The following is a 22,689-nucleotide window of genomic DNA, read 5'->3' on the forward strand; positions in this document are numbered from 1 at the left end:
CAATTTTCACAGTGCAGGTTTTCATTGAAGACATAAACAAGCAAAGGTTTTTCCGAAGTGTTATTAAAAGTTGGTAAGTATGTTAAAACACATTCCACCCAATTCTAAAATGTTATAAACAATGGGATTTATTAAACCTATATTTATACACTCAAACACGGTAAACAGTCGTGTTTACCGTCAAACACTGCTAATCATTCTGAAATGCTAATCGTTCACTTTTTCAGAAGTGCATAAACATGGTTAAACTAAGTGTCAAGAAGTAACATTGAACTTTTCTAAAATAATACTTAAACTTTCAAAGAATAATAAAAAAAAAGGATAATTCACAAAAGGAAATATAGTAAGGAGCGAAATATGAAGATTCTCGAATGAGTAATAAAAAGAACATCTGTACATTTCAGTAAGAAAATAGGGCAGTACAGATTAATTATATATATTTTAACTATACTCTTTTAACTTAACCTTTTAACAGAACAAACAATATTGTTAAATCTAAGTCCATTTACTCAGCAGGGCATATATTTGTCAACAGCCATAAAAGACCTGACTTGGAACAGGAGAACGAGATCCATAATTTAACAAAGTCCTTCAAACGTCAACAAAACACCCTCCCCAACAGCCAATGAGCAGGTCAACACAAGCGGTCCACTGCATAACCAACACTCCTCAAGTGAGGAAGTTGTAGACGAGGAAGGTTGGTGTGTCGCAGTACTGCGTGGCAAACTGTTTCCCGTCCGGTGTGGGGTCAGAGAAGGCGATTTCGTCCTTGGTAAGAGGACTGCCATATATGAAGGTGCTCCTGAAACAGAAACAAAAAGTCCCAGTGGGGGAAGACATCAGGTTATTGGCAAGCCATAAGTTGCAACCCTATTCTTTTTAGAAATGTGTTGCGTAGGCAAAAATAGCTTCCATTAAGGATTTCATTGAAGACTACGCAATGACATTCGTTTTGCAATGTCTGCCAACCATCATGGCTATATACATCAACACACGGATGTTACTGTCAAACCTTGAACAGCTATTCTACTTTAGCAACAAACCTAACCAGTATATTTTTTGCGCTAGTTTTACAATTACTATCAAAATTGACAACCCACTCAAAATCGCAAGCAAAATGTTACAGCAATCTGTCCGCTATTAGTGAGTGAAATCTTCTGAGAGAATATCTGTTCTGGTTGACTCCTCTGACCCTTTTCTGCTCACTCTCTGCAACTCTCCCCTATCTGACCACCAGGTGAGTGTGACTAGACATTACAAGCAGATTCAAAATCTTCTATGCACTGTGGCTCGGTGACACCACAAGTGGGAGTGTCCACCTATATGTATGATGCATCGATACACCTACCAGTTGCTACAGTCATAAACTACAGCCTTTCAGAAACCATTATTGCAATAACCCAAACACCATAAACAGTGCAGCACTTTACTCCCCCTTAACAGAGTAACTAGGCTGTAGTTGCTCCAGATCCGCCCGGTGGCGATGGAGGGGGGAGGGTCTTACCGGACGGTGTCCAGAAGGCGTGTGGCGATGCCCTTCCGGCGGGCCAGGCTGAAGACCCAGATGCGGCTGACCCCGCACAGGGCGTTCTCTGGGCTGGTGGAGCAGCACCAGGCGCGGTGGTGCTCCATGAAGTCCCCCCGGGTCATGTCTTTGGGGGCCTGGGGCACGGCCAGCACACGGTACGCCTAGGTGGATGGAGTAAAGGGGAAGGCATGTTTACTGGGGCTGCAACTTACCATGATTTACATAGTCCAATCATCGAAACGATCACACGTTATACAATGTTATACGTAATAGCAAATGCCATAACAATTTACCGGAGTCCAACATGGTTTCTTAAATGTGCTTGCTATTATCGGACAAGCAGCCAGGAAAAGCATTACTATTCCTGAACCATAAACCAAATACTTGAATTGAACTACAACATTATGCAGCAAATGTTTATTTCTTAGTGCTTGATAAATTACTTCAACGTTTAAACAATTATCCAAATCAGATTTGATTAATCTTCCGTCAGTACTCTAATCGTTTCAGCCCTAGTTCCTTGCCTGACTTATTCCAGACTAGCCTGGTCCTACCAGACTCTCCTACTTCATTTCATTTGCACAGAGAGTCTGGACCTACTCGTTTGACAAACGTTAACTCACTTGAAGGCGGGTGTCTGTTGAAGTTTAAAACTATTGGATCTGCCCAGTGCCACTCTGGATCTGCCATAACCAATCGCTAACGTTTGGCCGGGAATCAGGTTGCGCGCAGGCTGTAAACAAACCAATCACCGTGCGTGAAGATGTCCGTGAACGAGAGCTGACTTTAACCTCATTGTTCTCAGCCACTCCCTCTGTTCGCTGATTGGACACACAAAATTTAGACGGAAAAAACCCACTAACATACCGGCAGACCCAGACCTAGCACTGAAGGGAAATTCAAAGTGAGCGGAAGTACTTAGGCGGGCGGAGCCAGGCTAATTCCAGACCCTATGACCACAGTGAAAAGTATTCGACACTCATGGCAAATGACCCAGTATAATCGTAGCCCTTTTCTATTCCCCCTTCGCTTGCCACTGTACAGTGTTGTCGTGGCCTACCTGTCGTATGTTCTGGGCGATGAGGCAGCCCACCACCAGGCGCTCGTTGTTGATGAACAGGTAGGTCTTGGCCTTGGTGGGGCAGTTGAGGGCCACCTGCTGGAAGCCCAGCTCGTTGTCTGCTACCCGCCGCACCTCCTCGGCCTGGGGTGACCAACACACACACACACACACACACACAATTAGTAAGAAGGTTGCATGAAGGCACTCAAGTCACAAACCCAGAGTGGCTTCCTGTGCAATTCTATACATATATTAAGCAGGAAACACTGGTACAGAAGTCATCAATGAGTATAGCCATTATCACTGTATTGGCCTTAAATTCTATGATATCGATGCTCTATGTTATCCTCCTTTTGGATAAGATATCCAATTTCAAAAGTGTCCATTTAAAAAGAGTCCTTCATTTAAAAAGGTACTTGCAATGAGTTGCACTTGAAACATGACACAGAACCCATTATTAAATCAGGGGATGTATGAATAATGATACTATGTTGTTTCTAATGAACACACCTTCTTGAGAGCGTACTTGGGGTCATCGGGCATCACCAGGATGATCTTGCCATCCCAGAACTCTGCCACCACCCGCTCCTTCTTCCAGCCCTGCAGCAGACAACAGCACGCTGGGGGGTTAGACGGTGCACACAGAGGGCAAATGGAAACCCTGAAGAAAATATAAAGGTAATAGCGTAACACTTTCTATAAGATGTACTTACGTATGTCTCCTCCGCCCAACAGCAGCACTTATAACTATTTGTGGCTTTAAGTGGCTACAAAGAAAAGCATCTGCTAAACTACTAAATTTACTGTGAAGTGTAATTATTCTCATGAAGATTTAAGGTTGCTTCTGGTGTACCAGACTGGGTATAATCAGCCCCAGCTCCCCCTTGTGGCAGTGAAGGGGCAACGCACCACAAACTTGATGCTGTCGAGGAAGCGCTGGTGGAACTGGGTGTGCTGGAACTGGTCCTCGGGGCTGTCTGCACTGTACACCATCCCACAGGACTCGCAGCTGACCGCCCCGAACTCCTTCTGACCCGCATCCTGGGGGGAGGGGGGGGGGGGGGATAAAACAGACATGAGAGACTCGCATTACTGAAGGGCGAGTGGGAGTGGAGGGAGGAGAATTAACGTTAGAGGCTGGCGATAAAATTTGGTTTTAAGCATTGGGCACGCACACGGCTATGTAAATGTATGCTTGTGTAGCAAGTTTTTTTAAAACTTGATCCCTAGAATGCTGTGTGTGTTTTCCAGGTTGCGGAATTAACATGAAACATTGCTATGTGCCAGGGATGTGAATAAATATTGAAAAATCGTCAAGTGAAACCTGTTGGAAAGAGAAAGCGGACTGCAACAAATCACCCTACTCATCAATGCAGAACCATTATCCAACCAGCCAGTGTCGATAAAACATTTTTTTTTTTAGCTTTGGTGTATTTTCATGTGCTCTGGTGCAACTGTATTGGTGCGATGAAATCCGAAACCCAACACAAAATCCAAGCGTGCCGATCTTCACCAAGCCAACCCATGAAATGAAACGCGTGTAAACACTCGAAGGAATACATACAATAATGAACTGGTCGTCGTCCTGCTTCTGCCTCTTTCGTCGCACACTACTCTCCCTGGGCACCGAGGAGGCGGCAGGCTGCAGCGCCACCTCTGTGCCAGCCGGGTCGCTGCGCGCTGCTGGGGACTTCAGGGCCAACAGCTTCAGGGACCTGGAAGATATGGTAACAATTTGACTCATCGACCAATCCAACAATTGTTTCTTTGGAGGAAAAAGCCACAGAACAGCTGGGAGAATTCTGATTTGGACAAAAATGATGGCGGCAATCAGCAGGAAAATGTTTCCGCCTTAAGAGGTAGATACGATGAGGAGCTAAATTAAAATGTACTCATTTGCTGACCTTTTTGCAGATGAGCCAAAGATGGGATACACGGTTGGAGTTTCTGATGGGAAAAAGTTTCAATATCAGCAATGTTGACGGATACTTTGAAATCCCCATAAGACCACCAAAGAGACATGGTCATAGCTCTGAAATATCCAAGGGCATCACTGCGGTTTCAAAACAGCAAAACAAAAGGTTTAATCAAATAGTAGTTTACCAGGGACTGGGCTACAGATACCAGCAGAAGGGTTCCCATCACTGTGGTCAAAGACGTGGGCTGAGCAGTCATCATCCTCCTCAAGACATTCATTTAAAAAAGGAAAATATAACAATTACTACAGGCAATAGGTGCAATAATAATAACAGATTACAGAGAAAACCGTCATCAAACCTGTGTCATCAAAACCTCACCCATTCAACATGTTTCTTCAACATAGGATCATAGAAAATATATGTTCTAAGGAATTGTAACACTTACAATACCTGGCATTGTTTAGATGTCGTTAGTGGCTGTATTATAGAAGCCACTAAACTGGACAAAGATCCAAGTTTATCTACCTGTGTGTTGATACTTGAGGCTGTGGGTGCTGGACTGGCTGCCGGGGACCTCCACAAAATGAGCTTGATTTCCTTGGTTATTCCGTATTTCTGACAACGCACATCAGGTGAACTGGTGGGTGAGAAAGAGACAGATATTACTTAAGACAATGCATTGGTCCTCTACGCTGGTCCTCTACAGATGTATGATGTGAGAGCACATTCAGCTTGAGGCATGCAGGCACCTTAGAAGCCCCGGGGACCCCGGTGGGCTCAGGTCAGAGTCGGCCCAGTCCAGCGGGTCGTACTTGTCTCTGCTTCCCTCCTTGCTGGCCCCATCGGCGCCGGCTCCGCTTTGGCCTGGCGGCGTGAAGCTCTGCTGATGGGAAACGAGACCCAAGAAATATGTGTTTTTTTTAAGGAATGTAGTGACACACACACACACACACACACACACACACACACATTGAATTGCCCCCTATATATATATATATATATACAGTGGGGCAAAAAAGTATTTAGTCAGTCACCAATTGTGCAAGTTCTCCCACTTAAAAAGACGAGAGAGGCCTGTAATTCTCATCATAGGTAAACCTCAGCTATGAGAGACAAAATGAAAAAAAAAATCCAGAAAATCACATTGTCTTATTTTTTAAGAATTTATTTGCAAATTATGGTGGAAAATAAGTATTTGGTCACCTACAAACCAGCAAGATTTCTGGCTGTCACAGACCTGTAACTTCTTCTTTAAGAGGCTCCCCCTCTGTCCTCCACTTGTTATCTGTATTAATGGCACCTGTTTGAACTCCTTATCAGTATAAAAGACACCTGTCCACAACCTCAAACAGTCACACTCCAAACTCCACTATGACCAAGACCAAAGAGCTGTCAAAGGACACCAGAAACACAATTGTAGACCTGCACCAGGCTGGGAAGTCTGAATCTGCAATAGGTAAGCAGCTTGGTGTGAAGAAATCAACTGTGGGAGCAATTATTAGGAAATGGAATACATACAAGACCACTGATAATCTCCCTTGATCTGGGGCTCCACGCAAGATCTCACCCTGTGGGGTCAAAATGATCACAAGAACGGTGAACAAAAATCCCAGAACCACACGGGGGGACCTAGTGAATGACCTCCAGAGAGCTGGGACCAAAGTAACAAAAGGCTACCATCACTAACACACTACGCCGCCAGGGACTCAAATCCTGCAGTGCCAGACGTGTCCCCCAGCTAAAGCCAGTGCATGTCCGGGCCCGTTTGAAGTTTGCTAGAGAGCATTTGGATGTTCCAGAACAGGATTGGGAGAATGTCATATGGTCAGATGAAACCAAAATAGAACTTTTTGGTAAAAACTCAACTCGTTGTGTTTGGAGGAGAAAGAATGCTGAGTTGCATCCAAAGAACACCATACCTACGGTGAAGCATGGGGGTGGAAACATCATGCTTTGGGGTTGTTTTTCTGCCAAGGGACCAGGACGTCTGATCCGTATGACGGAAAGAATGAATGGGGCCATGTATCGTGAGATTTTGAGTGAAAACCTCCTTCCATCAGCAAGGGCACTGAAGATGAAACGTGGCTGGGTCTTTCAGCATGACAATGACCCCAAACACACCGCCCGGGCAACGAAGGAGTGGCTTCGTAAGAAGCATTTCAAGGTCCTGGAGTGGCCTAGCCAGTCTCCAGATCTCAACCCCATAGAAAATCTTTGGAGGGAGTTGAAAGTCTGTGTGGCCCAAAAACATCACTGCTCTAGAGGAGATCTGCATGGAGGAATGGGCCAAAATACCAGCAGCAGTGTGTGAAAACCTTGTAAAGACTTACAGAAAATGTTTGACCTCTGTCATTGCCAACAAAGGGCATGTAACAAAGTATTGAGATGACCTTTTGTTATTGACCAAATACTTATTTTCCACCATAATTTGCAAATAAATTCTTTAAAAATCAGACATGTCATGTGATTTTCTAGATTTTTTTTTTTCATTTTGTCTCTCATAGCTGAGGTATACCTATGGTGAAAATTACAGGCCTCTCTCATCTTTTTAAGTGGGAGAACTTGCACAATTGGAGGCTGACTAAATACTTTTTTGCCCCACTGTATATAAGTAAATTGTTCCTCTGGCCAATTTTGTAAGAGACTAATCCAGTAAATGAGTGCATACAAAGATGAGAACAGTTTCGATTTCATCCAATATCAGTACAATTGTGCTCATTAACAGAGTCTACTGAATTCGGATCCGATTCAGTTTGAAAAGAAGAATCTTCAATGGCAATGTCATTGTGTCATTTCAAGCACTGACGGCTCTCAGAGTTTGAGAACTCAGGGCAGGCCCGGTAATAAGTTTATGAAGGGTTCCAAAGATCCACTACCCATTAGGAGCTAATAACTAGCCTTCTCTTACCGCTTCAGCTACCGTCTGCTGGGGGCGCTCAGGAGAGAGCGTTTGCTCGGGGGCCACAGCTTCCTGCTTGGGCCTCTTTGCCTCAGTCTTTGGTGGGGCCCCGGTGGCCTTGCTCTGGGCTTTGGCCGGCTTAGCCCTGGGGGTGGCCTTCTTGTACGTGGAGGTGGGCCTCTTGCCCGTGCCAAAGAAGGCGGCGCCCACAAAGAGCTTGGGCTTGATCTTCACACTACTGAAGGTGACGTTGATGCCCTTCTTAGGCTCTGTGGGTTTGACCGACGATGTTGGCACCGGAACAGCACTGTTCAATAAAGAATACATCAAAATAAATTAAACGGCGGTGAAAAATAAATAGAAATCGATTCACATGACATTCAAAATTCTTATTTTTCCAATACTCTGAATCGATTCACTACATCATAAAACGATTTGACGATTAGTTTTATGTTTACATTATTGAAAATTAGCTGATACAACTTTTTAAAATCAGAAAAACGACATTATCTTATACACAAACACAGATCCTGAAATTAGCAACGCTATTTACTGAATCAGGAATGATTTTTGATTTTCAATCGTGATCCCTATAAATCGAAATCGAAACGTGAGATACCAAAAGATACACCATCTGTAATATCATATCAACATGATACATGCAACACCGCAACCACCTCCTCTTGTTTTAAAGCATATAATGATGGACTTTGAAACAAACAAAAACAGATATTTAGGGTGTGTGACAGAAATATAGAATGAGTTTCAAACCTGCTGCTCAGATTCTTCAGAGAGATCCTCTTGGGAGGGGCCATGAAGCTCGTCATGGCCCTCTTGACGGCGCTGGCCGACGCCGTCCCCTTCTTTGCGCCCACGCTGGGCTTTGACTTCTTCGCCACTTGCTGCTTGGGAGGAGGAGGCGGGGGAAGAGCGGGAGCAGCAGAAACGCCCTTGAGCTCCTTCACCAGCTTCCTCTCCAGGGGGGTGAGGTAGAGGTTCTTCTTCTGGCCGTAGAAAGAGCTAGCCACCATGCTGCGTTTCTGGGGAGATTTAGCTGGGGAGCCTTGAGGAAGGTAGAGGAGTAGGTCAGGTTAGTAACTGTCTTAACCATCGAGTGGCATAACTAAAAGGCATACGTTTAGTTTTAGCACGTTTGTACTGGCGGTTAGCAAAGCTCAAGTGACTAATGTGGATCACGTTGGTCAAAACCGATCATTGGCATCATTTCATTGTAGCAGCCGCAGTGCACAGATTTATTCTACCATTTTGTATACAACAGTGTTTCCCATACGTAGACCAATGCGTGGTGGAGCGCCACAGAATGAACACCGAGCGCCACAAATTGATTCAGTTTTTTTGTTGTTTTTTTACGCGATTTTGAAATCTAAATATCGTTCCGTTCATTCATCTCCGCATAGCACTCTTTCTCCCTGTCACTCGTTCACACACGCACACAGAGACAAGCGCGCATACACGCCAATGGTGCGCGGGTACACTACCACTTATTGGATCAACCCGCGTATCACTGACACATGCACACACACTGACGGCGGATTGACCCGCTCCTCCTCTCAACGCGCCTACAAAGGAAAACCCGAAGCAGCGGGATTAATGTGATTAATGTGAAATGCGGTTATAGTTTATATACATTACGGTGTTAGACCCCCGTTGTGACGGCGATTTGAATTCGCTCTGCAGAAGGGACTGGAGATCGGGAAGATCAGGAAGTGGGCCGGTCCACTTCAAAATATATTTTGTATATTTCAAAGTGGAAATATACACTCTGAAATACACAATGTGTGGTGCTCCCCCCCAGCAGAGCACCACACAACCTACCGCTACCTGGTCTGTGGGAAACACTGTACAGGCCGCAACCAGAGGTAGGTTAAGGTGCAGCACCCTGTGCCCATGCTGTATCCCCCCTACCTGGTGGAGAGTGCATGGGTTTCCGCGGGGAGGGGCTGTTTTCCTTTCCTGGTGTGATGGGGGGATTCTTCCTCACGGGGGACTGCTGGAGCCTTGTAGACCTCTGCTTTACAGGGGAAGCCTGCTTCGCCTCTCCTCTCTTAGCCGTCAGACTTAAGGAAGGAAAGTCCATTTAAATATGAGTATGAGAACTAATTCAATATTGGGAGTAAAAATGCCTGTCAATTCTCTAGGTTCCCCTGCTCAGGGTGATAGGAGAATTGACTTGGTCTCAACTGAAGCTTTAGAGAACTTTGGTTATACATATAGAAAATATACAGATGAATAGCTAAACAGTAAAATGTTTTTATGTACAAGCTTATGAATGGCTAAGTTCAGCAAAATATCAAGGATGATTAAGGTTAAGGTTAGGTTGTTAGGCATTGTAAGATCAAAAGGTCAAGTACAAGGCATAGTCAGGTTGGAAAGGCTCACCTGGCCAGGTCAACGGAGGTGTGTTTCCGCTTCCTAGTGGTTTGAGGCATCATTTTAACAAGTCCCACGTCTGCTCACAACCGAAACACCTACAATAAAAACAGCAATTATAAACTTAGGGATATCAAGCATGAATGGGAAAGCAAAAGACACATATTCAAAAGTACGAAGTAAATTACATAACGGGCCTAACATTGCATTTTAAACTAGCTTCGTAAGTATCCAGATTAAATATTAATATTTTATAACAGAGATGTTATAGCGTTCATAATGTGACCTTCATGCTACGTGTGGAGTCGATCACCACTGGTGAGCTAGCTCCAGGTCCCCAGGCTAATTGGCGGGATGACTCAAAACCATCTAACGCACACGAGGTGTACAAACGAAAGAGCATCACCAACTAAAAGCATTGCCGCTACATATACTAATACATTGAATACAAGTAATATACAAAAAGGCTTGCCAGATCCTTGGCGCGTTAACGTTTCATGTCAATCAACTGAGTTACCTAAGTTAGCGCCACAATCACTCAGAGTGCATTAAGACGCGCAAAAACGAAATAATCGATTATTATGGCGTGAATGGAAAAGCGTCTGACCTATTATAAGAATTCCTTATAGTCGAGAGCAAGACACATATATCCAGACAGTATAGTGGATCTCTGCAGGTATCCTGCAGCCTCTGGACTTCTAATCACAACTTGCCTTCAATGTTTTGAAGCGCGCGCGTTCAGAGCTGTACAGAGGAAGGCTGTCATCAGGGTTTGTAAACAACTTCCGGGGTCACGTTGACGTGCGAAACACACACCGCGGATCCGACAGGGTTGGAGCTCTATTGGGGAGAAGTTATTGCAATTTTTTGATTATGAATAGACAAAATTAGTGCTTCCACAAAAAAGTATTAATACTTAATATAAACCGTCGTGTCGTCGTCAGAAAGTTTGCCTTATTTTTACTCAAGATGGTGTTTTATTTTCTAAGTGCCGGTAGGTAATGTCAAAGACAGCTAACTAGCCAGTGGGAAAAGAGCTTCAGTGACTCTAGTCAGACTGCAGGGAAATTTGAATAAAAGAGAATGCTGTAATTAAATAATATGTATGTATGTCATTTATTAAATGCAGCTTATGTTTACAAAATGAATTGCGGCATGATAACGTTTTTTGTACTCTCTTTAGTGGTGAACCCTGCCTACACAATCTATATGGGAAAGGACAAATACGAAAGTAAATAGAGCCTCCTATTGTATTCTTATGTCAAAGCGTAACATTTTGTGTGATAATACAATAGCTTTAGTTCTTCCTGTAACGAGAACCTGTTATTTTTAAACAGATGAAGACCTAATCAAGTATGGATGGCCTGAGGACATTTGGTAAGAGATTTACATTATGTTTTTTAGAAGGAAAGTGACGTGTTTTATGTATTTTGAAATGTTTTGTATGATATACCCAGGGGTATATGTTGTCTTGTTGTTAGACTGTTGCTAAACATTGTTGTTTTTGGATCTAGGTTTCATGTGGATAAACTGTCTTCTGCGCACGTGTACCTGAGGATGCAGAAGGTGACAAGACCAAATATACAGTGAAAATAAAATGTAGATGATGATGATGATGATGATACTTGTAATGGTGATACTTTACTATAGATCATTCTCATTTACATTACAGTTAAGTTCCCTTTATCATTTAATGATTAATTAGATGTTTGTTTGTTTTTCTTCTAGGGTCTAACCATCGATGACATTCCCAAGGAGGTTTTGATTGACTGTGCACAGCTTGTGAAAAACAACAGTATCCAAGGTGAAAATATAAAATGTGGATCGACCACATTTTGAACTTTACTTGGCGTTAGTTTAATGTTGTTACAGCTGCATTGTTTTGCTCTTTATTTTTGATGGAGTTTGCAGAATAATATATGAGAGAGCACTGTTATGTCTCCCCAGTTTATAATATTTTATTGATGAGGGTAACGGATATCTCTTAGCCCTACACTGCTGACTATGGGGTTTATATGCATTGCAGGCTGTAAGATGAACAACATCAACGTTGTGTACACACCATGGGCCAACCTAAAGAAGACTGGAGAGATGGACGTGGGACAGATCGGCTTCTTCCGGCAGAAAGAGGTCAGTCGAGGCGGTTGCAATGATTATGGTTTCACAAGAGATGGCCCTGTCTCTTAAGTTTTGATTTCTCATAGTCTAAACATGACACTCTTAACCTATGCTTTTTTGTCCCCATCTGATGCACCGCACCATATTTTAGCTTAAGTTCGCATCCGTCATCCCCTGGCATGTCAAAACAACTTATTTTACTGAATTACTGAACACATAATGGGCTGTTGTCAACACCATCACATCAAAACTGTTCAACTCTGCGCTCGCCGCATCCCGGCAACAGGTGAAGCTGGTGTCTGTGGAGAAGAAGATCAACGAGATCGTCAACAGACTGGAGAAGACAAAGGACGAGCGCCACCCGGACCTGGCGGCGGAGCGGGCCGCCCGTGACCAGGAGGAGCGCAACGAGAAGAAGGCCATGCTCCAGGAGACGAAGAAACGCGAGAAGGACGAGGTGAAGAAGAAGAAGGAGGTGGAGGAACTCAGGTGGGCATGTGGCAACGAGAAGCGCGCCGTTGTCGTGGTTGTTGTTGTTGTTGTTGTTATTGTAAGATGAAGCAATGACTCATGAAACAATGACTCTTCTCTGTCCCGTTTGAATTCTATTGATGCTTTCACTGTCTGTTTTTTTTCAAAAGCTTGACTTTAACAGAAAAGTACAGCTAAAGAATATATTCTTAAGAAACAATGTGCTTTAATTTGAAATGTTTCCTCTTTGGCAGGAATTACACTTCCCTCATGACGAGTGACAACATGACGACAAATGAGGTAAGACTTTAAATATATAAGACTGTATTTCAGTATTCAAGCTATTATGTATTATTCCTGTATATAATTTAACAATGATATGAAATAGATATTGGAATTGCGCTTCCGGTCTAAAAGTACTTGTTTGGGTCAAATAGAATATATAATAATAGTACAGTATTTAACTGTACTATTTCCACTCTAAAATAATTAGGCTCTTAGGGTAGATTATACTTCTTTGTTGAATAGCTGCCGGAGGCCACAGAGAATCCCTGTATGCTTCCATGCACGTCTCGACAAAAATGCAATTACGCATGGATAGGGATTTGCTCGCTTCATCTTTCATACATTTACCGTTTCATTTCTGGCCACGGTGAAGAGCCCATGGAGCAGACCGATGATGGACTATCTTCTTTAGTATTATAGAGATCCACAGATGCCCCTAAATTAGTGGTCAGAAGTCATTTCCCCACCCTCATGCAGAATCACCAACAAGGAACCGTGAATGCAAGCACAGGTGTAGGCGCCCCCTGTGTATACACCCACGGCTATAGAGGCTAGGACAGAGCAGGATAAATCACAGTAAAGATTGATTCGCAAGAGTGCATATTAAATCTTGAACCCAAACATCACTTTGTTTTTGTGTCTTCTGCAGGAGGCTTACGATTCTGACGATTTCATGTAAAGCGCTGTACACCACGCGAGACGGGAAACACCCCGCTTGAGGAATCAATAAAACCCATTGTTGGGGCACTCCCCCCCCGCTCTGCCTAAGGGTGCATGGACATCGTACAAAGACCAACCGATACTTTTTCCAGTCGGACACTTGCAGCAGCAATAGAGCCAAGGTCAGAGAGGGACAGCGTTCGAGACCCTGGTCTGTCTGCTCACTGGCTCAGACATAAAATAAAAAGCATCTTGTTGGACCCACATAGGAGATTGCACTCTATAAAGCAACACAGGCGAGCTTGTTTGACACAGGGCTGATGTCAGTGCCTAACCAACAGGCCAATTTGAATGGCCTTTTGGTTAGACGCAAACTACAATAAAATGATTCATCCACCATCTTATTAATGCATAGACACACAATAGGTGTTAGTGACCCTCCCGGCCTCAAATCATTTTAATTTATAGATGATTTGCATGTTGAGCTCGCATTTCAAAATAAACTTAAAACATCTGACGTAAAGATTAGAATAAAACTGCTTTGGTGTTCTCCTTCTCATTGTCATTTTCATCCAGCCGCAAGTCAGGTAATTTGTTTTTTTATTTTTCAAATACAATTTTAGAGAAAGCGTAGAAATACAAAAGGTTTCACGCACTTCAAATATTTCATAGAGAAAATAGATGCTCACAAGAGATGCATTTTAGAGTTTCAAATAAAAGTCAAACATAACAGAGAAGGAACCAAATCTTTCCTCTCATGCCTTATCACAGAACCACCAATGTAGCTATATTTATTGATTAAGCTTAGCTGCTCCATCATATAGTATAGTAACTCATGTGTAAAACCAAGGAACTCTGTTGTGGTGATGTGTGGACTCACAGCTCCAAGTCCATTGACATCCGTCCATCAGATGGCTACTTATGTATGTACATGCGCTCTGGAAAGCTGGTGGAACTACTTTCTCGCATTTTCATCTGCTTGTGATCTGTGCCAAAAAATAAAACCTATCAATTCAACGTATGTAAATATTTGGAAATGAATTGTCCAGGTTTTAAAACAGTATCTCAAAAGTATCTTGAGTTTTTTTATTTATTATTTTTTCCGTCTACCGATGTGTTGTATAATGTTTTTCCTGTCCTTGTAGAGATGGCAAATACCATATTCCTGTAACCACAAAGCCATAGTTTGAATAGGTAGCAGCTTACCCAGTTTGCTTCCTTTGTTGACACAGAATTGATTTTGTGTTTTCCTATATTTCATAAATGTTACGTTATCTTCAGGGTTTATTGGTGGCTCGGCAGCCAGAGTTTATTGCTTGGATTCTTGGAAAAATCTCATAATCTTTCTCTCTGGGCCCTAGTACAGATTAGTAATTGATTGAAATGAATAAAACCACCCAAATGGTCAAATTATAGGAACAGAAAGTTAATTTACCCTATTATTGTTGTGTGTAAACGATCCATTGGACAGATAACATTCCTTATCTCGCTGCAGACGCCCTCCAAAGTTAACCGAACACATAACTATGTGTTCAGCAGATGGTAAGGACTTAGACACTTATGCAAGAATACAACTTGGTGACAGGTTTCAACAAACATAAGAAAAGCAACTACTCAACTTGGATTCTCTTTCAGACAATAATTAGGATTTAAGCTGGGTTGTAGGCAGCCAAAAGTATAGATGGCCACTGGCTAGGCCAGAACACATCAATGGTGAATCGCTCTGTTTGTCTCCCCACTAATCCTAGCTTGGGCTGTGTGAGCAACCTCAAGACAGCCAAGTTTCCGTTGTTGAAAATGTGTTTAATGCTTGAGTTTGACTCCTAATGAACCCCAGAGCTTTTTGACTCCGGGGAATTATAGGACTTTAATTTTGTATGTTTAAATATTTTGGAAGGAATTTACATTTTGTTATGTTGCTATGGAACGAAATTGCATACCGTTAGTTTGCTGTTTCCGTTTTACTGAAGAGTGTAAACAGTTTTCTTTTGCCATTTTCTGTGGTAGGCATGCCAAAATTAATTGTCTCATCCAACACATTGCTGCTTTGAAACACCAGGGGGTGCAAAGAGTCTTTTGCATTTGACTAAAGACAGAAAAGACAGGAGGCTGTTAAAGCATGTACAATGTCTTAAGATAAACAAGCATGTAAGAAGTTTATCTTATGTCTAAAATGAGATATAACCATTCTATATACAAGCTTTGGAATAACAGTTCTTTATTTTGCTACTAATGTCACCCTTTTTAATGAAGTTATAATGGGTAACTTTACATGCAAAGATGAAAGTCAAAAGAACATCTGGAATTTGCTTCGCCGTTGTCCCTGTTTGTGTCTGAGGATTAATGGAGTCCACTTGCTATTTCGGTCTGCCTCTCGAGACTTTTGTACATAGAAAAAGTGTATACAGAAATAACCCTGGCCCATAATGGTGTTTGTCAGTGTGTATCAGTATTTATTAGAATTGCCTTCCATTACTCCAAATAAATACAGTGCTTTAGGGCATGTAGACACATTCTGTAAAGAGAGGATTATTCTCTACTAAAATGTATTCACAATCATAACTACAATGTCTTAATATGAATTTGTTGAGGTCCCGTGTTCTGGACGGGTTAATGCCTACTTCCTAAGACTGATCAACCATGGATGTTATTTCCACCACATTTTTTTGCATGATGTGTCCCTGAAGTCTCACGTGGTAAATTTGCTGTCTGTCATCGCCACTTAACCTTTTTGAGTGCGGAGGGTACGAAGTATGCTTTGTAAGGCTTGCAGCCTTCAACTTCAATTGGTGTTTTTAAATTTTTTTTTATGGTTCTCTCTTGATTCCCCTCCTAGGTGATTATACATTCTTAATGATGATTTTACATTAACAAGCCTATTAACCTCTGGAAAGAAGGTAAACCAAGCCTAACAGTGTGCTTCTTGGGCTTTACTGATGACTTTAAAACCAAAATAAGTCACGGCCTTCGTAGATTCGCTAAGATCCACTTTGCTAGCAGAAGTCGTATAAAACTGTCTCCAAATGCAATATCAAATGCTGTACTTTTTCCCAAAGGGCAAAAGGCTACACCAATCAACCAGGGTAATGGTGTTGGTGGTGGCAGTGGGCATGTCCTAGCAGTCAAGCGGACCGAATTGGGAGAGAGGGAGCTAGTGGTGAGCATTTCCAGCTCGGTTGCTGACATTTAATTCCATATTTATGGGGAGAAGTGACGAGATGCCCTTCCAAACACCCATAACTTCCCATACCTCGTATGTTACACATGTGGGTGTGTGTGTGTGTGTGTGTGAGATCCAGACTTGGCTCTAGAATTCAGCCGGCCTCCTTAATAATGTTCGTCATTTTCAGCAGAAGGCAAACACTTTCTGCACGTTAAAGGGTGTATTTCCTTAAATGAGTCTCCGTCCTCTGTTACAATTTCAGATCAACTATAGATGAAAATTATTGGTCACTGCCTATTACTACTGCAACTATTTAAGTAGAATTCAAGTCCTACATATATATATATATATATGCAAACCATCGAATGACTGAATACTAGGAAGAATGTGTAACATGAGTTTGAATGAATAACTGCAGAGCAGCGCACAATGGCTGTGTTGGAGCCTAGTTACGGGAAAATATCCCAACCAGTGCTCCACCGTTGGGAAACGTTTCACCTGCCCCCGGCACAGGAGTAAGAAAGGCTTTCATTCTCCGGTGCAGGGCGGGGATACCTGGCAAGTCCAGTGGAGAACTTGGGTGGAGTGGAACCTTTTATAGTCTGACTCCTTGTCCATCCTTCTGTCCGGCTGGTTTTTTCGCCAGTTTAAAGCATCATGCACAGATTCAAAGTCATTGTGGGAACAAAATCGGTGTATATACATGTGTACGAATATTTTCTGATTCTGTGTGGATAGAATAAATAACAGTCAAACGTTTGAAGGTGGTCAGTGGGAAGTCATCCACGGTTTAGTCCGTAAGAAAGAAAGAGAGTGGAGGTCTTAGTCAGCACTCTTGAAAAGAAATGCTTCCAGTCACAATAACATCTTCCACCCTTTTAGCGGTCAGGTCACACACAGAAGATGGAAATAACATCTACCACCCATGTCGTGGTCACGGTAACATCTGCTGGTGGTTGAACAGGCTAGAAGGGACCACACGCACACACACACACACACAAACACACACACACACACACACACACACACACACACACACACACACAGGCCCAAGAGCAGACATGGGTCAGGAGAGTATAAGCGACCATATCTGTGTTAACCACATCTCTTCCTTGCTCAATAAAAGACGATGTGCACTTACTATTCTTGAATGTGATTGCAAGATTGATTGCTGTGTGTGTGTGTGTGTGTGTGTGTGTGTCTGTGGGGGGGGGGGGGGGTAATTTGCATAAATCATTAAAAGTAATCTTATCAGTAAAGGGTATAGGCAAGTATGGCAAGGTACTCTGAATCTGAAATTAACATCAAACTGAAACGTCCTTTTTCAAGTCGAATCGCACTGAATAATTTCAAACATAAAACATTGTTGCTGTATCATATCATAGCCATGTATCTATATGCATATCGAATCTTGTGTGTGCATGTATGGTTGTCATAGCTGTATTATTGTTTGCAAGATACAGATAATGTTTCTTTGGCATATCTCCTTTGGCAAAAATCCATGTTTTTTTATCTTTGTGAAGAGATGATAAAAGTCAGTGCAAAGAAATTTAAATACAGTCACACAGACAGCCAGAAATGCTGTAAATATCTCAGCGGTTTATTCTGAATTGTGCTCGCCAAGCAGCCTTTCCAGGGCACGCAAAGATGTTTTCCACCTTCAGAATCGGTAATCCTTTTGTTATGATTAATGACCCTTGATTCAGCATTACAGATCATTTGAGAACAACTATCATTTTCCCGAAAATATTGTCATTGCTTTTCTTGACAAACCCTGTGTATGTGTGTGTGTTTTGTGCATGCATGTATGTGTGTTAGCTGCAAGCGCATGCGTGTTTGTGATTGCATGGGCATGAAGCACGTGTGTGTGTATGTTCACATGCATATTTGTGAATGTGAATGTGCTTGTATATGTCTGGAATCGTTCTGCTTCATGTTCTTGCTTGTGTGTGACAAGGCACCAATGTATGATTGTGTTTGATATGCTCAGATCACACAGTTGTTTGTACTGAAGAGAACCAGGTCTGGAAAAATGTCTTAGTTAATTTAAAATGCAATTTGTGGTTCCTTCTTTGGATCTGTTAATGGATCATGTCCCTGTCTTGGTGGACATTCCTTTGGGGCACGAGAAATGAACTTACTTTTAAATATTACAATGAGGATGGTTGAATGTAGGTATCTGGTTGGTTTAGATAGTGTAGGTTTGTGTTTGGCGTAATAAAAGTCAGGGGTCTGGCATCCATTTCAGATATGTTTTCCCCATAATGTGCTGGGCAAACATGTCACTGTGAGTTTGTGTGTGTCTGAGAAGATTCCATGTGTGGGTTTGTGTCTCTTACTCTGTGTGGTCTATCATGTCAATTTGATATAAAGTGGGTTTAATTTGTGTGTGGGGCATAATTCCAGTCTACATTCAGACAAGTTCTTTTCGGGAGTTTATTTGACCTTCTGCATAAGAATCCTGAGATAGATGAGGAAGTGTTGACGCTGTCTGCTATTGATTTGAATGGGACTGGTACCACTGACTACACAAACCACAAGTTCTCTATCAATCACAGATAAGAGGCTACTTGGAGCTAGGGCTACCTGCCTCATGCCTTGTACTTATATTTATATGTACAAATATATATTTACAATTGTATTCAACGGTCTTTGAATAATAATATATTGCTACTTGCGCTACTAGGATTATTACTATCCTATACTATTACTATATATATTTTTTGATGTGATCTGCTGTACTGCCTTTATTTCCACCAGGGGATAAATAAATTACCTGTCTGTCTATTTCTTTAGAACAGGATGAGAAATCCCTTTGTACAGAAAGGAAATACCCAAGGCTTAGTCATGAGGTAATTAACATATCAAATATGCTGTGATGCATGAGAAAAGAAAGCACCCATACATCAAAAGCAGGAAACGTGGATGTCAATTCCAGATGGATCTATTCCAGTGGCAACCTGGCCCTCAAAGTGTACATTTGTTACCATCTGTGTCAATGTTGGGAGGTGTGCTTGCGTTGGTTCGTCTCTGCAGTATACAGTATATCTTATTTGTAACTGTGATATTTATTTCCAAACATCGACGCCTGTGCAAATTTGTGTAAAGGCGATGGGAAGTTCGTCGTATTCACACATGTGTTTACAAGTTCCGGCCAATAACATTACAAACATCCCATAATTGCCTTTTATTGCCATGGGGAACCAGATCTCCCCCAGTTATACCACTGAAACTAATGTCGTATGCGGAGGTCTGTCACATTTGTGTATTTGCAGTAATCTTCGCCCCATGGAAATGATTATCCTGGTTTGAATGTGTTTATTGACCCATTTCTTGTTTATTTGCAAAGAGAATGCAATGTAATGTAACAGAAATGGCTGTGCACAGTACTTAAAAACCAATAAAACATTCCAAAATGCTGACCAATGTATTGCCTTTTACCTGTAGAGAACCTTTTCTCTGATTATTTTTAAAAGATACGCTGAGCACTGATAAAGTAAAAGTAATACTCCTCTCCTAACATGTTCTGATAAAAATAAGCCTTTTTAGTCACCCACACCCGTTTAAACCACGTGTGTCTCGTTTGGCTAATGTATGTTTGTGTGTGTGAATGTGTGTGATGTGGATGTGTGTGGGTGGATGTTCATGAGTGTGTTGGTGCGTGGGTGCGTGGGTGCATGTGAATGTGTGTGTAGGATGACACAGAATGACACCGTGGGACAGTGACAACATAAACGTCTGTGAGGTACTGTACGGACCTGGGTCTGGTCAGGCATTGTTTACCTTTATAATCACCAGACCCCCCCCCCCCCAGAAAACACCACCCATTTCATAAAGATGGAAACCAAGGGAGAGAGAGAGATCTCAGAAGCAAAGCAGCTGGAAAGACATTTTGGTTTTGAAGACAAGTAAAAGGAGCAGTGTGAGGGATGTTTTCATGGTTCAGTTCCTGGAAAAATAGGAGAGGACATAGCGGTTTGTGTGTACAGGCACACTCCTGGGGGGCTGCTACCCTTGTTTTGAGGTCTTCAGTTTGTTTGGTAAGCAAAGTTCTGCCCAGGGAAGAGGGGAAATTGGGTAATAGACGATAATAGGACACAGAATAATAAAAAAAAAGCCGTATGAGAAGGCCTTTAACACAATATAGAAATAGGAAATTAGGGTTGAACAGTGACTCTTTTTTAATCAAATTGTAGAAGCAACCACAGTGGACTAATTGTTTTTCATTTAGGTATTGCTGCAGTGACTCCCTAACCACAATCCACAGCAATACGCATGATACTGTGAATTAACACATTATTAATAGACATCAACAAATGTTATAGTTGTTGTTGTCCAGCAATTAATAATAGTGCATGTCATGTTTATCTCTATCAAATCAACAGTATCATTGAGAGTTGCAATATAAATAAATGTTTAAATCAGCCCTTTACTACATATGAATTGAATGTGTTGTGTATATCTGCTGTGTTTTTACCGGACATCTTGCTCACTGTTTGTGTGGGCTTTCCCTGCGGTGTCAAGCCACCAGCGGAAGGCTTCTTTGCATGTATTTCTCTCGAGGTACTACAGCTGACTCACAAACATACATTCACACACACCAACATGCACACCGACACACACACACACACACACACACACACACACACACACACACACACACACACACTCATACACACACAGCAACAGGTGCTGGCAGTGTTTGTACAGCAGCTTGCAATCATGCACCCCCCCCCCCCCCCCCCCCCCCCACCCCCACACACACACACACACACACACACACACAAACACCTGAGTCAGAAGGAAAGGCTATGTATATTTTTACAGCTGTGTAGGTAATGGTCTCTGTGGGGGACTGTCATTGCAACACTTAGTTAATGTCTGAGTGTGTGCAGGTGAATGTGGGCATGTGTGTGTGCGCACATTTGCGCTTGTGCGCATGTGCATGTGTGTGTGTGCATACGTGTGTTTATTTGAAAATGTTAGGTAACGTCTCTCTCAGGCATATCCCCTGTCCAGTCAAAAGTGACATCACTGGAACTGAAATCTCATGAGCTCACTTGGTAGCTTTGGATGGGAAGCCATGTTAAGGGGAAGCATTGGACTTGTGAAACAAAGAAATTAATGGGGAGAAAAGGTAGAACATTTCTTTAAAAACACCCCAGAGGCACATACAGGCGGTGTCCAGTATTTTTCATAAAAACACAAACTCCCACTGAGAAAACGCTATCGAGGGTGCTGTTAGGTCAGGGTTGAAGAGCTAATTAGCTGATTGGCATAACTGGTTGCTTGCTTATATTCTGCTGATTGGCATCAGTGTTTCACAAATCAATCAGGTGTCAGCAGACTTTTAAGGTGGTCTTCATAAAGAACTTTGTAGTCTAAGAGATGTTTGAGGTTTTTCCTCTGCTACCTCCAAAAGTCACCTGCTGTGTGTGTGTGTGTGTGTGTGTGTGTGTGTGTGAGGAGCGGAACATAAGCGCTACGCTAATCAAGACAATGTATATCTATGCTTCATATATCATATATAATGCATCAATCAATCAGCCTCCATCATTTCTGTACACAAAAAAAAATCACTGGCAGGCTTCTGTGAATTTTACTGCCATAATTTTTTGCCATACCCATCATACACTAAACGTATGCATAACGGTGTAATAAACGTGGTCTTGTGCGTACTAAAAAAGACAGTGAACTCCAGTTGAAGGTGTTTGTGCATAGAGACCACCCAGGGTTCTCTGCAGTACCAGGGGAGTTGGAGGAGGTCTGCGAGGACGTTAACGGCCCCCTACGGTCTGCATGTAGCAGATGGCCCAGTCAGCACTATCGTGAAAGGCTTAAGACTGTGCTTAAGGGCTGCTGCAGCACTGGGCCGCGTTAGAGACAGATCGACGCCTTGCTACTCCTTTATGAGCCATTCCACCACTGCTCACAGCAAATCAATTGGTTCATCCAACCAAGCACCCCGGCGGTCTTCTGAAATCATTCATGGCGAAGTGACATTTAGTCCAATAGGTGGTCGGAAGAAAAGTCGGAGAAAAGTGCTTTATCATGGCACCTTGGTGGGCCATTAAAACGAGAGGCAGGACTTAAACTCGAAACAAAAAGTCGTAAACGTTTCCCCTTGGACGTGTTTGAGATGGTTATGCTTTGTTGAAAATGCGCTGCTTCTGTGGATGCCATTGTTAATCA

The 22,689-nt window shown here is 42.5% G+C and overlaps 2 protein-coding genes across 4 annotated transcripts; one reads left to right on the forward strand and one right to left on the reverse strand.

Moving 5' to 3' along the window:
* Positions 1–399: 399 nt before the first annotated feature.
* On the reverse strand, positions 400–10,481 carry esco2 (establishment of sister chromatid cohesion N-acetyltransferase 2). 3 transcript variants are annotated; one of them, XM_079753574.1, is made up of 15 exons: positions 10,408–10,481; positions 9,810–9,898; positions 9,336–9,487; positions 8,181–8,472; positions 7,419–7,716; positions 5,260–5,390; positions 5,036–5,147; positions 4,695–4,773; positions 4,496–4,538; positions 4,156–4,306; positions 3,501–3,632; positions 3,102–3,191; positions 2,589–2,732; positions 1,505–1,689; positions 400–802 (listed from the first exon to the last, which is right to left on the reverse strand). In XM_079753574.1, exons 2-15 carry the CDS (start codon positions 9,860–9,862, stop codon positions 670–672), a joined length of 1,995 nt encoding a protein of 664 aa, XP_079609700.1. In that variant the 5' UTR covers positions 9,863–9,898; positions 10,408–10,481; the 3' UTR covers positions 400–669. The 3 variants fall into 3 exon arrangements, with proteins under 3 accessions (XP_079609700.1, XP_079609698.1, XP_079609699.1); XM_079753572.1 differs by having other exon boundaries at positions 5,260–5,393; XM_079753573.1 differs by lacking the exon at positions 10,408–10,481 and having other exon boundaries at positions 5,260–5,393; positions 9,810–9,910.
* A 141-nt stretch (positions 10,482–10,622) lies between these two features.
* On the forward strand, positions 10,623–14,326 carry ccdc25 (coiled-coil domain containing 25). The gene is made up of 9 exons (XM_079753950.1): positions 10,623–10,794; positions 10,984–11,031; positions 11,138–11,177; positions 11,315–11,366; positions 11,529–11,604; positions 11,827–11,930; positions 12,205–12,407; positions 12,644–12,689; positions 13,324–14,326. The coding sequence occupies exons 1-9, from the start codon at positions 10,770–10,772 to the stop codon at positions 13,351–13,353; spliced, it is 624 nt and encodes a 207-aa protein (XP_079610076.1). The 5' UTR covers positions 10,623–10,769; the 3' UTR covers positions 13,354–14,326.
* Positions 14,327–22,689: the final 8,363 nt, after the last annotated feature.

The sequence above is a fragment of the Pollachius pollachius genome, assembly GCF_949987615.1.
Source record: "Pollachius pollachius genome assembly, chromosome: 16".
NCBI lineage: Eukaryota > Metazoa > Chordata > Actinopteri > Gadiformes > Gadidae > Pollachius > Pollachius pollachius.

What these genes read in the sequence shown, in the direction of transcription:
- esco2 (XM_079753572.1), bottom strand. Translation starts at nt 9,862, where the DNA reads ATGATGCCTCAAACCACTAGGAAGCGGAAACACACCTCCGTTGACCTG. An exon ending in TCGACAGCATCAAGTTTGTG is followed by an intron (nt 3,192 to 3,500) that starts GTGCGTTGCCCC and finishes TGTCTGCTGCAG; the next exon opens with GGCTGGAAGAAGGAGCGGGT. An exon ending in TCGCCCAGAACATACGACAG is followed by an intron (nt 1,690 to 2,588) that starts GTAGGCCACGAC and finishes CCATCCACCTAG; the next exon opens with GCGTACCGTGTGCTGGCCGT.
- ccdc25 (XM_079753950.1), top strand. Translation starts at nt 10,770, where the DNA reads ATGGTGTTTTATTTTCTAAGTGCCG. An exon ending in GGATGGCCTGAGGACATTTG is followed by an intron (nt 11,178 to 11,314) that starts GTAAGAGATTTA and finishes TTTTGGATCTAG; the next exon opens with GTTTCATGTGGATAAACTGT. An exon ending in GAAAAACAACAGTATCCAAG is followed by an intron (nt 11,605 to 11,826) that starts GTGAAAATATAA and finishes TATGCATTGCAG; the next exon opens with GCTGTAAGATGAACAACATC.